The sequence below is a fragment of the Rhipicephalus microplus genome, chromosome X (assembly GCF_043290135.1).
Source record: "Rhipicephalus microplus isolate Deutch F79 chromosome X, USDA_Rmic, whole genome shotgun sequence".
NCBI classification, from domain to species: Eukaryota; Metazoa; Arthropoda; class Arachnida; order Ixodida; family Ixodidae; genus Rhipicephalus; species Rhipicephalus microplus.
Genome location: NC_134710.1, coordinates 159644922 through 159662136, shown reverse-complemented (window position 1 = coordinate 159662136; position 17215 = coordinate 159644922). Strand labels below are relative to the sequence as shown.

The 17215-nt window shown below is 45.8% G+C and overlaps 1 protein-coding gene across 4 annotated transcripts in view; it reads right to left on the bottom strand.

The window, feature by feature from the left end:
- LOC119177072 (heat shock factor protein) overlaps window positions 1-15005 on the bottom strand; it is a 94287-nt gene extending 79282 nt beyond the window's left edge. For 2 of the 4 annotated variants that reach the window (XM_037428450.2, XM_037428451.2), the window contains exons 1-2: window positions 14747-15005; window positions 9667-9775 (exon numbers count right to left, since the gene is read on the bottom strand). In XM_037428450.2, coding sequence (XP_037284347.1) covers window positions 9667-9775; window positions 14747-14851 — 214 coding nt within the window. In that variant the 5' untranslated portion in view covers window positions 14852-15005. Of the gene's footprint in view, window positions 1-9666; window positions 9776-13809; window positions 14123-14235; window positions 14686-14746 lie in introns of those variants that run through there. The other 2 variants (XM_075878069.1, XM_037428452.2) reach the window with 2 other exon arrangements.
- Window positions 15006-17215: the final 2210 nt, after the last annotated feature.

Sequence of the window (17215 nt, the reverse complement as noted above, 5' to 3'; positions counted from 1 at the left end):
CCCCTACTAACGTGCTTGAATTGTGGTTATGCAGTTGCCATGCCATAATTCACAGATTTCAGTATACCTTTCTTATTATTACTAAGGGACTACTATTACTTCCATCTCTGTCGTCTCACTGGTCACAAGGAAATGTGTTTGTATTCAATAAAGGTGTCGTTATCACACAGATGCTCCAAATGTCTTAAAAGTTAATGTCGCTTTACTGAAATAAAGCTTATATGCTGCTGCACTGTTCTTCACAGGCGATGCAGAGCCTATAGGAAGCTTTCCCCTACACATTTGATAATGAGTACTTGTGCCAATGTAAGCAAGTATGCGCATAATAGATGTTTTATGAGAGTTTTGCCAGTTGCTACAAGAAAACTCATTTAAAAAATTAACGACATCTTCCCTAAGAAAACCCTGTAGGGATGCAAAGTAGCAGCTTTGAGCGCGGTGATTCGAGGGACGATTCAGCAAGGGGCGCTCGGCGCTTTGGAGACGTTGACGCCAACGACGTGGAGGATTCACCGGCGTTGGCATTTCGCTGTCAGTGCTTCCGCTCGGCTTCTTTGGCTCACGCCCCGCCGGTGTTGCCGACGTGTTGAAGACACTTGCGCTCGTTGAAGACCCTTGCACTCGGCTCGCATCTCATAGGTGTTACCAGTGCACTATCTCCATTCTCGAATGCGATCGGCGCTTGACTTGCGCCTCGTCGGTGTCATTGGTCTTCCCCTGTCGACGCTTGCATTGGGTTTCCCTGGCTCGCGCCTCGTCAGTGTTGCAGGCGCAACGTCACCATTGGCGAACGTGATCGGATCCGCTAACTCTCGCAACACCGGCAACGACCGGGTTAGGCCAAATCACTTCAGCGCATGTTTCAGCGGGCGAAGGAGCTACGCTTTTCGCCGTCCTGTCCATTGCAGATAAACAAGCCGAAGGAGTGTTTACTCGATGTGCGTTCAAACGTTGCGAGCGGTGAAGAGGGTGAATCGAAAGAGAGGCGAGACACGGCGAGCGCGGCAGGCGAGGGAGAGTGATGTCACCACGCGCTGCTAGGGAAAGCATGCCTTACTTGTCATTGCCTCATCACGTGCGACAAAGGGAGCGCGGTGCGGTGCATTGGCACGGAGACATGGACATCCAGCGTTACACAGGCTAGTCAAATCAAAGAGCTGCTTCACATCTGAAAACTAAGGGCATTTTTTATCGCTTGGACTTTAGCAGCAAGCTTGGCCTACCGGCCCAAATGGAAGGTGCTTACAAATTTAGCAGTGCGAAGGTATGCTACTTCTAGACTATTCAGCCCATAAGAAATTATAAATGTGGGTAGTCTGTTACTTCTAGTGATTGCGGCAGAATTCAGGCTGGAATGGCACAAAACTTCACAACTACGGCAATTCCCAATATCCTTTGGATGATTTTGACAAAAATTCCGGCTATCTGTCTACTGCCACTTTTTAAAAATTCACTCAAGTATACTCTTTAGGCAGTGACACGAAGTGTTTAGGGTGTAATTTGAGGTGATTTTTGAAAGAAATAAAACAGACACTCGCCTTGTCCAAAGAAAAAACAAACATATATTGACGTTTCGGAGCCACTACAGGTTCCTTGTTCACAATGAAGAGCATGCAAGAGAGCATGGCTATTTATGTAATGGGTGCCGCGTGCATGTATATCTCAGGGAGACTACTAGCCCATGTCCGATTATTTGCGTTTTTGGTCATTTGAATGTGCAGTGATTTTAAATGTAGCCAGGTCAATAGGCACTTCTCTGTCGCAATTATGCTCACAGAATTCCAGTCGATAATGTGTAATTCTTGAAAGTGTCACCGTTGACGACAACGAGGTGATGGTCTCTCCTTTGACGTTAAAGGAACACTACAGTCAAAAAAACAATTTAACTCAAAGTGAAAGCTCAATATATCACATTGTCTAAAACAACAGTATTATCAACAGCAGTGCCCTAATTACCGAGAAATTAAGGTCAATTCACGAGAATACATGCGCCACGACTAGGACATTCACAAAATAATCCCGATGACGTCAGACATACCTCCTACAATTAATCAAATCTAACTAGCTGCACTAAATGAAGAACCTTCCATCCTTCAAGAGATTTAACAAAATGCTGCTTGTTCATTTCTGTTTGATACATGGCAAAAAGAACCGCCAGACGTTGCTATAGAGAATGACACTAGTGGTTCAAAAGTTCAATTTTCCCCTAGTTGAACTGGAGAGGTTGTACCATCTAACGGTGCCCAGTTGAACCAAGCACGTCTGCAATCGCCGAGGCCATGGAAGAAAATTGTTCAATGGCCAGAGTTGCTGCTGTGGCTCCGGCTACTTTCATTCTGCTGCTACTGGTGTCTGTGGCCGTGCAGTAAAGCCGGGCAACGCTGTGCACGGCAACAGCGACGTTACAGTGGCTAGAATAGAAAAGTGTGATGAGTGGCAAGCGGCGCCTACGGAGCGCACTGAAGCCTTCGAAGAGGAGCCGCGTGGGGGAGCACGCAATCGTTTAAACGTCGTTTGCATGTTTCCGACAGTTTTGTCGGGCGCGTTCGTCCTAGTTTTTTTTTTTTTTTAATTGCGGTGGCACTCTGACACCAGTGCTTCTGTATGCACTCTGATGGTGCGAAAGCAAAGTCATTTCTTCATCCCCCGGGTTCACTGCAGGCTATTAGTCAGCTGAAAAGAAGCATGCATTGTTTGGCGTTCCAAAGGACAAAGCTCTGTTAGCGCAGTGGCGTAGAGCGATCCCGCGCGCTGACAAGCTGCTTGAAGATAACTCAACTGTGTGCGAGCTGCACTTCAGCGAGAGGTACATCTCCCGGCACTTCGAGCACACTTAGATAGGCGAAACTGTCCGCATTGAAAGGGGTACACCCATGGGCGTGCTTGCCAGAGGCAGATTTTACGCCACCCATCTAGATAGAACAGATTTAGCGCCCCCGTCCCAGGTGGCCAGCCCCTTTTGCCTCCCTCGTGTGGACGCCTATGGGTAGGACTTTCGGAGAAGCTCTTCGTATTTGTCGACGCCTTTGAAATAACTTTTTCAAAGTGCTTTAGCTACAACGAGCTTCACAGTGACAGCTTGGAAGAGCTTGTTTCCTGCTTGAAAAAAAAAAAAAAAAAATGTCACACTGGGCTGCACACAACATGGTCCGAGCTTCACCAATCAAGTAAACAAGTTTTTTCTGCTCACCCATTTGCGTTTTTACACAAAGTACTCCACAAAAAGCGAGCATCTTCCCGTGAAAAGAGGAAGTGCCTGAAGCTCAGGCACATAACCTAGGCTTGCAGCCCAATGTTCTGTGGGGCGCTTGTGAACTAATAAACTTTTTCTTGAGTATAAAAAAAGGACGTGCAACAAATTATTAAGGATGCATTGTTGTAAACAGATAGTGAGTCACTACTCGGAAATGTGTTGTATCACCTGTGTGCAGAAATTAAAGGATTTCATTCAGACACCGCTCGTAGTTCTCGTCTCATGATTATGACGCTTTGATTGATGAGGCTTCATTTACAGGTTTCAGATTTTGGTGCACGTTAAAAAAACCCAGTTGGTCGGAATTTCCGGAGCCCTCCACTACGGCGTCTCTCATAATTATATGGTGGTTTTGGGATGTTAAACCCCACATATGAATCAATCATCAATCAATTATTCACAGATTAGTGCTTGAGAAAATGGTGGTTCGCCGTGAAAAGTGTTGCAAACAATGGCTCACAACTGAGCTCATCCTTCCACTCTTCTACCACTTCTCATCGATAAAATGTTTCAGTACCGTTACGCGCTCACTTTCGGCCTCCTGTCGACCTGACGATATTTCAGATCAGTCGTGCACCGCGTAGGCATCCTGTTTTTCAGAAGCTAATTAACATATTTTCTCGGTCGCCTTTTGAGGCCATCCACGAGCAAGAAAATATATTTTAAATGTTTCACATTGCCCCGCGCGTGGTCGATCGCCGTCTCTGCGCAGCGCAGCGCCGCCTTAGGTGACGTGCAAGCGTGTGCCAGCGCCATCTGGCGGTTTCCTCCCAAGGCGTTACGCGCTAGCCGGCGCATTCATCACACTTCCCTATTCTAGCCACTGTAGCGACGTGAAGCGTTCTGCATGAGGCAGGTAATTTGAAGTGCGCTGACCCAATGCAGACCACTGAAACGCAATTTTATTTCGAAATAATAACTTATTTGGCACATAAAGTAACACCACGAAGTTTCTGAACCAGTATTTTAACAATCAACATCGACTTAATAGTTGCCTTTAGTGTCCCTTTAAGTAAATGTTTACAGGCGTACCCATCAATTACACAGACCGAAGTTGAAAGAACCTACTTGACACTGATGCATCTCTGCCTTTATGTACACCCTTTGAAACGCAGCACTTATGTCGGCTACTGGAAGTCTGCATCGAAAACACGCATTTTATTTTCATCGAACAATTTTACAAGCAGCAGTTAGAACAGCAATGGTGCTTCTGTTTTCGTGGCCTGTGCGAACATCACCCTTGAAGCACTTGAACATTCTGCGTCTAGTTCGTTCCAGGCGGCTCCAAAATTACATGTCGGATTTGTTGATGAGTTTTTCTGTGTCATCCGTCGCCAAGACGTAATGCCTTTCCTCAAGCATTTGAACTCTTTTGTTCCAAGCATCCAGTTCACCTTGGAACAAGAATATGAAATTTTTTCTTCCTCGTCATTCTTGTAAGACGTTCTGCCAAAGGGCTTATAACTAGTGTGTATTGGAAGCCGACCTACACAGTTTGACTCTGTGCATCCTATAGGGCGAAAACGCTTCGTTGCCGCTGCTCTTTTCTCTCACGCGATGCACATCTGCACTGAGCCTGGTCTGCGAAAGCAAGAGGTAACGGTTGTAAGGAAGGACCTCTGCAGCAACGGCTACCCCTTGCTGCTCCTGAGGACTCTACAATTGCTGTTTTCAGTTGCCTGCCCTGAAGAGGTTTGTAAAACGGGCCAAAATGTGCTGCTGTACCTGACGCACAAGGCATCAGTACGGCACTAGCAAGAGTGTTCGGCACATATGGCATAAAAATCGCACATGTACCAATGAACAAGCTGAAGCAGAAAACTCCTACCCGTGATAGACTGTCTGGAAAGCTCAAGATTTCCAAGAGTTATCTACAAGATACCATGCGAATATAGTGACGCGTCCTACATAGGTGAAACTAAAACTTTTAAAAGAAGAATCCAGCAGCACCAGAATGATGTCAAGAAAGGCAATGCCTCGAATGCCTTGGCAGATCATCATTTAAACAGTAATCACATCATCGAATAAGATTCTGCGAGCATAATTGTGACAGAGAAGCCCCTATCGACATGGCTACTTTAAGAATCACAGCACATTCGAACGACCAAAAACGCGATTAACAGGACACGGGGTAATCTCCGCGAGATATACATGTGCACTCTGCGCCACCCATTCAATAAATATTTATGCCCTCGTGCATGCTCTTTATAGTGAATAAGGGACCTGTAGCGGCCCCGAAACGTCAAAATATGTTTGTTTGTTGGTTTAATTCTGATAACGCGAGTGTAGTGTTTCTAAGACTCGATGGCTCAAGTTCTGGGATACTGAAGGGTGAAACAAGGTTGGTTGATTAAAAACAAATTGAACTGATTTATTGGCAGAGAAAAAAAAGGAAACGTTCACACAACTCAAGAGTTTTGCTGGCGACTGACTCGCCTCGCGGTCCGCTGAGCTCTCCTCCCTGCACCACACATATACACACACAGACACGCCTACAGACAGTGGCGCATGTGTCGCCTGTTTTGTGGCGCACTTCAAAAGGGAGCAGTAGCCATCGAGTGAAGCGCGCTTTCGGTGGTACAAGGCCACGGACCCGGAGGTTGTATGCTCAATGTGAGGATCTTCCCCGAACTCGAAACACCCCAAGAAAGCTGTCCGCGACACAGTTTCAGCCACAATGACGAAGTCATTTTCTTCTTTAGGCTGTTAGTTCCAGCTGGTAAACCAGCTGTATAGGCTTACAAAGAGATGATCCGCCGGGCATATGCACTTGAAAGAACCCTCGCTCTGCCATTTCTGCTAGTGAGTCCCCTTTCTATTGTGCTCATTTTCCACCGCTGTCTTGGCTGGGCGGTCTTTTTTAGTAGCACCCTGTAGCTCATGTTTACTTGTTTGAGGCGTTGGTTCCGCTTCCTCCCGGTCGCCAGTAGTTTTTGCAAGTACTCTCTCGCCAATTGGTGCCAAAAGCCCGCCTAGAGCTTGTATCTTCTTGAAATCACTTCATTCAAATTAATACAGGATAAAGCGCTGGTTTCTCGTGGCAGCAATGCAGGCAGGACAGGCAATTGCCCTCCTGCGAGAAATGATGCTGGAAAGAGCGGTTCGGGCTCGGTTTGCTCTGTGCAAACACGAGTGAGGGGGCAATGATTGATAACAGCCTCAACGCTTTCAAACAAAGTGTCCATTTCCACAAAACTAATGAAGCTCGTTCCAAATGTCTTTTTCATTGCCTTCTTCGTAAGTCCTATGAGGCACATGTAAAAGTTGTCACACCATGGTGCACTCTCAGCAACGAACCTCCATTTAACTGGAGAATTCGTGATAATGTTGCTAACTTCCTCGCTTCGGAATACCGACCAAAGAGAGTCGAAATCCTTGTATAACATGCTGGGGTGCTGCTCGGTTCCGTAGCTCATGTTGCTTTGCTCCAGTATTCCACTGATTCTCGGTACGCCAACTTCGTCAGTCATGAGTGACATGTTTTTCAAGGGTGAATCTCTGGGAAGCTGCTATTGTTTTAGAATAATCTCAAACTGCCTATGTGGCCCTTCCTTCTGTTCGTGATGGACCCAAAGTAACTCAGCTCAATTCAGTTCTGCTGTAGAGAGGTCTCTGCGCTCATAGACTTTCCACCTCGCCGTTGCAACAGCGCGTTCATAAAATTCCAGTGTGGGACCTCCAGTTGTTTCATTCCCTTCACTGACACAAATTGAGTCCATCATCCCAGACTTGCTGAGCAGGTCATTTTTGTTCTCGATAATCGAGGTGCGCAGTATCACAGTCTGGGTGCAGTTACTGTCGTCGTTGCTTCCCTCGACGGGACCCTGAACGGTCCACTCTGCAGCCTTGTTCCACTGCTCTGAGCTGCTTCAACAACTTGATCGTTCGGCCTGTGGTCAGATCCCATAGGTGGTCGGCTCCGATCAGCATGCCAATGTCTTTGGGACCGCCACCATTGCTGGGATCAGCACATTTATAGCCCAAAGCTTCCAATTTCTCCTATGTTTGTTTTGGTGGTTTGAGAATCGTTTGGTCGCTAATCACATCCGCTTCTAGCACCTCAAGTTAGCGCTTGTCGCCCCTTTTAGTGTCAAGAAACACCCTCACTTTTCGAAATGGCCGTCCTTTTTGGTGTCCTCCAAAGAAGCCAACACTCAATCTCTCTTGTCCTACGAGCTCACATCCAAGCTTCTATGTGGTCACTGTAGTGATATAGGAGCGGTGGCTCCCCCATCAAACATTTTTTGCACGTGAGCATTTGAAGCCTCTCCAACACATCTAACCATTGCTTTTTGTAGCAATATAATTTCTTTAGGAGTGGTCCCTGGTCCCACCTTTTGTGACAGCTTCGAGACAGATTTGAGTGCTAGTGATGGCATCGTTAACATCTGGTGGTCTGTTTGGGTACGAAGGGTCACACATGGTTGTTGCATGCCTCCGCTGACATTAAGCGGATCACACATTCAGACGGCATACACTTGATAAGTGACCTCGTCTCGTGCATCTGAAACATCGTCCGGACGATCACAGAAGCTGCCTTTTCTTCTCAAGTGATTTTCCGGCATCGCAGTTTGGCGTTGCATGCTCGCTCGTTCCACAAAAGAAGCAGTCCCATGGTGTCTCGTTTTGATGCAACATTGCCAATAATTGAATAGCTATGCCATGCATTCTTTGCCTTGGACTAGGAATCTTGTTCGAGGGCTGCTTTAAGTCGAAACTCTGAAGTGCAGCAAGGCGTTCGTGGCTCTCAACTTCGACTTTAAGGAAAAACAGGAGTTTGTTGAAGGTTTTTATTGTACCTCTGTCTCCTTCTGGTATTTTTGGCTCCGGTTTATTGGAGGATGAGCTCCGCTGATCGTCGAAGGTAGAGTTGTTGACCGTGGGACACTTCCTTCCAGATGAAAATGTAACGAGACGTGGCCCTCTAAACCACCAGCAGCAGCCTTGCACTGTAGGCGTGGAGCTTCCTTCTGAGTATGGCTGGCACGGCGTCCCAGAGGCAGCGAACGCTCCGTACGTCATCTGAAGAGCGCACTGGTTTGATGTCTAGCTGACTCTTCATATGCTCTTGCATCAGTAGCTTGTTCCCAAAACATCCTTTAAGCAGTGCTACAGCGTCGCGCTAGCATCGAGACGTCGATGGTAGACCCAGAAGAGCGGAAGCTGCATCACCCGTGACGGATGACCTCAGGTAGTGATTTTGTCAGTAAGTGACAACTCTTTGTTCTTGTCGACCACCTGTTCAAACATTTCCCAAAATGACTGTCAGTTTGAGCGCCGCCCGCCGAACTTCATGAGCTCAAATTTTCAGAGCTTCACTCTTGTTTTGAGCTCCGGCGTTATTGGTGAAGCGCTGCCATTACCTGCTGCTTCGGCATTCATTGTGTGACTTGGAACAGTCATTTACTGCTGCAAATGAGTGAGGCAGGCTTTGATGCGATCTTGTAAGTCGCACATCTATTGGAACTCATTCTCCGTGTTTTCATCAGATACCAGTGGCTCGATGTCGTTGTTTACACTGTTGAGTTTGTTATATCAACTGGTAGGCCTGGTGAGCGGGATTGCCGCTTCGTTTTCATCGAGAGGTCCTGGTCGACTCTCGAAGTCTTCAATGAGTCGCTTGATTTACGTGCGCATAACTTTTCTTTACGAGATGTTCGATTGTTAAGACCAATCCGCTAAATAGTTCACTCACCGGACTAGGTTCACGTCCGTCATTGCCAAAGCGTTCAAGTCATGGAGTTGTTCACGTTCCATTCACAAGACAAAGTCCACGGCGAGAAAGTCCCGGGTTTCGAAATCAAGAGTGTAGTGTCCCTACAACTCGATGGCTCAAGTCCTGAGACACTGATGGATGAAACAAGGCCAATTGATTAAAAACAAAACGAACTGATTTATTGGCAGGAGAAAGGAAATGTCCACGCAGCTCAAGAGCTTCGCTAGCGATTGACTCGCCTTCGGGGTCCGCTGAGCTATTCTTCCCGCACTACACATATACACACACACAAAAATGCCCACAGACAGTGATGCACGTGTCGCCTGTTTTGTAGCCCACTTCAGAGGGGAGCAGTAGCCGTCGAGCGAAGCGTGCCTTTGGTTGTCCAAGGCCACGAACCCAGGGCCTGTATGTTCAATGTGAAAGTCTTTCACGAACTTGAAACCCCCAAGAAAGCTGTCCACGACAGCAAGCACCTGTTTTAGTTCTTCCAATGACCCCCCCCCCTCGCCTGACGAGTTTTCAACAAACTTTAGACTATGACGTATTTTTATGCTTTTGGAGCAGGATGCTAGAAATGTAGCACTTGTGGGCACAACTGGCACAGCCTTATGTTGTACCCAGCTGTACCCCAACCCTGGAATATCTCATCACACCAAATTGTGATTGCAATGAGTGGCATAAGTTTGATACTTACACATGTTAAGCTGCCTGATAAAACTTGCCATGTTGCTGTGCTTGAAGTACATTGGCAAAAGGTCCTTGGCAAACTGTATCTGGTTGTGTATAATAAAGCTCCGGCCAGTCTGCACAGACACAAAAACATTCTTCATGGATTTAGGCGTAGAATACAGATGAGTATTTCACAGGGAAATTTCCATGATTCTCAATCTGAAACTTGTATAATGTTCCATGAGGCACGTGATTCAGGGATGCAAAACGGCAACAGTGGCTTTACTACTTACAGTAGAAGAAAGCTTTACCTAGGGTGCCCCCAAGTGCTGGGGCATGCAATTTTCTGGGCAAACTAAACAATGCAATGGGATGGAGGACTCCATACTTGGGGCCTCCTACACCTCGCAAGGACAATACTTGGGGTGTTAAATGTTGTGACGCAGCACAGTACACCAAGTTCACTGTACTGGAAATCTGTGTAGCTCTTCTGACCCCTCAGTTTTTAATTAGCATTTAATTTAAACACATGAGCTTTATTAAGATCTGCCATCACAGGAATGCAGACCTTGCAGAGACTGAATCCGCCCTCTTAGAATCAGCACTTTGATGAGGAACACTAAGTCACAATTGATGACCTTGTTATGTACGCCCTACAGCATGTACGCCCTATCTAATGGCAGTGTCCATTAGATAGAAGTATTTTAATTGTTACTATTACATGCTGCAGATATATTATGAAAGATGTTCACAGCCTTTCGAGCAGAAAAAAAAAGCAACTTTTCAGTATCATCATACAGTGAATTATTGCGATTGTTGTAGTTGTTACTTCTATCATCCCTTGTCTGTTCCAGCACTTCCAAGTTGCTGAATAAACATGAAGTACCAACTAGCTCATCTATCAATCCTTTGGAACGAAACGCCAAAACGTGCCTAGCTGGTGGGGTCCATGCATCCATGACGAAGTAATTCAGATGGTAAATGTAGAGAAAGTTCTCAGCGCTACTTTGCTATATTAGGCAATGTCTATTGTATATGTGGACAACAAAACAACCTTTGAAGATGTTTAATGGCAATTTCAGGCAGTCGCGAGTGCGGGCTGATCCTGCAGATAGTGCAATACTCAACTGCATTTTAGTAGTGCGAAATAAAGCAGATACACTCTACCTAGGGAAAGTAGGCATGCTTCCTGGGTCTACTTTCACTCTGGATCAAATGAGTGTAATTTATGCCGCAGGTTCTTAACAAGTGGAAAAGACAATGGCTGTATCTACAAAGGAAAGGCCAATCATGTGCAAATTGGGAAGATTGGCTATTGTTCGTGTGGTGATGAATTTGGTCTAATGATAACATGCAATAAAAATTTTGCAAAGAGTCAACACTACTGTTATGTCTATTTGATCTTCTGTTAGCATTAGATTTTATGCCATTATGAACATGCTCCCTTAGAAGTTGCAGAAACAGGCATCCTTCCTATCCTCAAAACCACTAATACCACTTATCACCCTTGCACTCTCTATGTGCCAGAGGAGAACTTAGGAGATGTTTGTTTGGGTGGTGTTACAATGAGCTTGGAAAATCTAGAAATCTGTGTTTTCTGGGCACAGTGCCACCTTTCTCTTGTTACATGCATGGCAGTCGGCATAGCATTATAAGATTACACAGTTCACAGGAGGGCGAGTGCTCATCTTGTTTTGTCTAACTTCCTACCTGGCAAATTGCAATATTATATTATTGACAGAGTTTCTGTCTTACAAGGACACTAAACAGGAACAGAAACTCAGTCTAGATTGACAAACTGCACTCTGAGAGCTCTAATAGCATATATTTCTCTAGCATAGGTTCATTATTAGTGGAGAAAATCATAATTGAAGTTTTATTCATAAAACATGCACCAAAATGTCCATGCATGATTTCAGAAACTCGTAATGTATTTTTGGTATTTTCGTGGCGTTGGCTCGATGAAATTTTCTGAAACTTCATATGCTAAGTCGCTGGCACCCACAAATCACAATGTACTTTATTGTTATCGATTAAAGGTACGTAGGACCCAGTAGACGGCTTCAAAATTTCTTACATCACAGTGGGTGCGTGAACCTCGAGGTGGCGGTTCCACCCGTATTTTCTTTTCGCGCATTTTCTCGCTTACTAAACGTCGTGTCGTAGTAAGAGTCATGTTTTCAGGAGTTCAAATTATGCTTCACTAATATGCGGAAAATTGTTCTGCTCTTTAGTGTCCCTTTAAGACTTCTGTAAGTTGCAGTATCAGCTTATTTTAATAAAATGGGAAAAAAATGTTGGTTATCATTAGGCCCCTTATTTTTCTTTGTTTTCTATGATTTCAGTGATAGAGTATTAATTAGTGTGTTTACATGTATGCTACTTCTGAATAAAAACCACTGCTGTACTGGATAGTTTTGGCCTTCAATTCTGTCAACAGCTTTCTTTAGAAGTGCACAAGCAGTTTATGATAGTACCCTAAGGTAACTTCATTTGCGTGGTTCAACAAACAAACATAGTTGAAAAATTATCTACAGCTGAGCCCAATCTAGATACATCTATTTCTGCTCTGATGAGGATTTATAGACTGTTACCAGGCCTGTTCAAGTCTGCTGAAATTCCAAGTTGAGGCGTAACAATGAGGAATAATATGAGCATGTTATCCCTGCAGTCTACTAGTGAAAAAGCTGATGAAAGCTTTATGGGATGAGCAGATCTCCTGCATGAACTAAGAAAAGCTACACTGCTACTGACGTAGTCTGGCCAATATCGGCAATTCTCGGCAGTCACATCACACTCTTCCATTTATCATTACAAACTCAAACAAGGTGGCCTGCTAGTTTTTTTGCAGCAAGTGTAAAACACAATAGCTTAGCATATTAAGCCTCTATTCCAGGTGAAAAAGCTGTGGACGCGTTGCAAAAAAAAAAAAAAAAGTGACCCATCTGCAAGTCAGTTAGAAGTTTTACATGAGCTGTAGTTTAGAGACTCCTCGTCTAAACAATTGTTATAGGCATTGTCATTGTTCCACCAAATTCATTTTATTGTTGGTTAAATTCTTCTCTAAGCAACTAGATATATGAGTGAAAGGCTCCAGTATGAAAATGGCTTGCAGAATGTTTACAGAATTGGTTCTCTCCAGCAACATATGAATGAGCATCTTATGTGGGGGAAAAAACAACAAAAGGCCGATTCAATAGTAAATGTTCTACTACACAAACAGAAATTTGCCCCATGCTTTGCTAGAGAGAATTGAGAAAAGGCCAACAAATTAGCTTATCATGTATAGAGGTCCTTTAAGTGAACATGCAGCTTGCACATCTTGGTTTTTGAACACCGAATTCTGCCATATGCATGCAAAAAATTCATTTTCTCTTGTCTGTAATGGAATTATAGGCTAAAGGCCTTCAGTTGCAGTTGAATCTCTGTAGTGCTATACTATGGGGTTGTCGCAAAATTTGCCGAAGCAAACCGAGACAAATCATTCGTATGACTTGAGCATGCAAGGAAAATAAGTCATGAGCTCTTGCCTTATAGGGAAAATAATGACAAGCAAAGCTTGACATTTGTGTGCCTGATTACTCATTTTCTTTGCATCTTACAGTGCAATATTCCCTCGTAAGTTTTTTTTTTCCTTCTCCCATGCTTCAAAACACTTCTGTTGCTACAGCCAACATCTATCATGCATTTATATTCAGGAAACAATAAAATGTGGCAATGTGTGAAATGAAGCTACTTCAATAAGATGCCACACTGCCACATCGGAAATGGCCAATTTCTGAGAAGCGCACGAGTGAGAGAACATCATTTATTGGAAAATGGCACATACATATATGCATGTGACCGGCACACTTTCAAAGATATTCGCCGGGTTTGTTTTTTTTTTTTTTTTTTCGGGTACTATGTAGCCGCCACCGAGGACTAAAACTCGTGACAAGTTCCATTTGAACCTAAGCACTACAGCATATTTACGAAGCACACTGTAGTAGATGAGTTCAAATTAATTTTGAACCTCTGAGGTTCTCTAAACAAGCTCTGGAATCTCTTAATCGCATGCGGGGGCCCCGAGAGACGGCTGGCATCCCAAGCCGACACGTAAGCGTCGCAGCTTCATGACGAAACAAGTGTGCCAAAGTAACAGTTAACGTTCAAATAAATTTTTCCTTACCTTCCTTGGCTTCACTATCTCCTGGTGTTCATTAAAGTTGCGTCAAACGACGAATCCAGCCCTCATAATTCCCTTATTTCATTCAAATAGAAAAGTGTCAAGAGCACCATGTCCACTAAATTAAATCGCGCTTGGGTAATAGGCGCAAATTATCTGTGCAATACGACTAATGGATTTGTGTGAGAAAAGTTAATCGTTAAAGAAAATGAAGCGGCATGCACAACAAATGATCGAAACAGAGGAAAGAGTGCGCCCGTGCCCGAGTGGCAAGTCCAGAAATGCCGCGTAGCAAGCAAGCCAGAGACTCCGCAGCGAACCTAACGAATCAGATTGCATGACAAGCTCACGAGGTAAGAGGCGAGGTCAAACAGCGCCGCCTTGATTTCTTTCTAAAAAATAGATGAGGCGCTGGGTCAACATACTTGCCTTGGAACACTGGAATGGCGCACTTCAAGCCGCACTGACGACGTTTACCGACTACACTTGCTTTGAATGAGCCCGAATCATAGCAAGCACGGCCATTCAGCACCTCTCTCTAGTGGAATGGCGCACTTCAAGCCGCACTGACAACGTTTGCCGATTACACTTGCTTTGAATGAGCCCGAATCATAGCAAGCACGGCCGTTCAGGTTGAATGATCAAGAGTGGGATATATCCAAGTACATGTTATCGGCATATACGTCGCCGGAGCGTGCCGGAGTGTACCGTTCCAGCGCTCTAGACAAGTGTGTCGACTTGCAGTGCATGCGCGTTATTCGGTTGCCGGCGGTCTTCAGCTGACGAAGTAGTGCAAACTCTGTTCTGCAAACACCAGCAGATCCGTTCTACGAGCGTCTGATGCAATGACAGTGACAGTTAAACAAGGTACACCATTCCAAACCGGAGCAAGCTTCGTTAGCCTAGCCCTAACCGATAAACGGCGAGGAGTGAGACATACCGAACTCCAGCTGATCACATCGTTGCATTTTTCGTCTTCAACAAGCTTCCATAGTTTAATTAAAAAAGCGGGAACGTTACTGATGCCAATTTCTGTGGTACGCATTGTTGAATGGCGACTTATAGACTGCTCAGTGAAATGCGACAATCATTGGTTTCGCCAAACACAGTTGCTAGCACATTTGCCCTTTTGGTGGGTCGCTAGCCGAGTTTTATGTGTCTCTGGGCTGGTCTCAGCCACGACGTTAAGTCTGGAGCACTAGTACAACTTACAAGTTGCACCAGAGAACGTCTACACAGAACACCTACATAAACGTCTATTTATGCAAGGCCGCTCAATATTTTCGCCTGCGACGATGTTCGAGGGATAAATTTATGTTAAAGTCCAGAAAACATGGAAGGTACGAAAGGTACTTCACGTTTGGTGTAAAAATAAGATTCAGCGCGTGTGATTCAGCGTCTTTCATAAATTCGAACATTTTAAACAAACAACAAAAACGGTTGCAAAGAATATTTACAACATGCTAAAACTACTGCAAAGGCATTGTTGGTTGTTTGGCCGATGGGTGCTGCCGAGTTTGTTATATTTTCCTAGATAGTTTCATACTATTGAGGTGGGGAATTCGCAAGGCACTGACTAGTGGAAATATTGTTACGGGGAATGAAGTATACACTGGCGAGCAAATGCGTACTGGCGAATATACTGGCGAGCTAATGCGTACAACGCTGCTGCAGTCCGAACACGGTCACGTTCAGCACTTCGTCGTCGTCATCCTCAGGCATCTACTCAGCCCGTGACATTACCCGCCGGCGGCAGAAGCACCGTCCCAGTGCGATCAATTCTCGAGGCGTGAGTAGTATGGTTTAAGCCGTGAGACGTGCACTATATCGGTCGGGACTGAAGCTGGTACTGACGTGGTATGGAGTGGAGCTATCTCATAGGTCACGCTGGTGACCTTGCGTATGACGCGGTAGGGGCCAACGTAACGGGACATCAGTTTTTCGCAGAGACCAACACGACGTGATGGTAACCACAGCAAGACGAGTGACCCCGGAGAGTACTGTACGTCGCGGTGCCGGCGATCGTAAGCACTCTTTTGGTTAAGCTGCGAGGCACATAAACGATATCGGGCGACTTGGCGGGCGATGTCAGCTCGGGCCAGGGCACCACGAGCATAAGCAGTCGATGAGGAGGCGTCAGATTGGAGCATGGTGTCCATGGGCAAAGGCGGGTCATAACCAAACAGTAGGTAAAAAGGTGAAAATCCAGCTGTATCATGACGTGAACTGTTGTATGCGAAGGTAATGAAAGGTAAGTGGATGTCCCAATCTTTGTGATCCTTGGAGACGTACATCGCTAACATATTCGTCATGGTACGGTTGAGGCGTTCCGTGAGGCCGTTGGTTTGCGGATGGTACGCTGTAGTGAACTTGTGGTGGGTAGAGCAGGATCGCAGGAGCTCGTCGACTACTTTAGATAGAAAACAGCTGCCGCGGTCGGTGATCAACTGACGAGGAGCACCATGACGCAGAATGATGTCATGAAGAAGGAAATTGGCTACATCAGTAGCGCAGCTGGTGGGGATGGCGCGTGTAACGGCATACCGCGTTGCGTAGTCGGTAGCAATAGCAATCCACTTATTACCGGTGGCTGACACGGGAAAAGGTCCTAGAAGATCGAGGCCGACTCGGAAAAATGGCTCATCTGGTACTTCAATGGGCTGGAGGGTACCAGCAGGTCTCAGAGTAGGTGTCTTGCGGCGCTGGCAGAGGTCGCATGTCGCAACGTACTGTCGCACAGAACGGTAGAGGCCAGGCCAAAAGAATTGGCGGCGAATGCGGTCATACGTGCGTGACACCCCTAGGTGTCCAGCTAAAAGCTCAGCACCATCAGGGCGGGCGTTGTAGCGGTGCAAGATGTCGTTGTGAAGAACGAACAGTTGTAAGTAGTGGTCAGGGTGGGGAGAGTGCAGACCATTGATATTAGCACGCAAAGAGGGGTCGCGGCGTTGTTCAGCAGCTATGTCGGTGAAGTCGGTAATTGAAAGAATGAGGGCCTCTTGTTCATCTTCCTTCGTGTCAGGGGGATCGACTGGGTAACGGGACAAGCAGTGGGCATCCTTGTGAAGTTGTCCGGATTTATAGGATACGGAAAAAGTGTACTCTTGTAAGCGCAGTGCCTAGCGACCAAGGCGTCCCGTAGGGTCCTTGAGTGAGGAGATCCAGCAAAGCGCATGGTGGTCCGTAATAACTGAGACTGGTTGGCCATACAGGTACGGTCGGAATTTCGCGATGGCCCAGACGAGAGCTAAGCACTCGAGTTCTGTGATCCATTAATTTTGTTCGGAGTGCGGCAACAGTCGGCTTGCGTACACGACGACGCGGTGCATTCCTTGTTGCCGCTGCACCAGCACTGCGCCTATGCCGTGGCCACTGGCGTCAGTGCGAAGCTCCGTGGCGGCAGATGGGT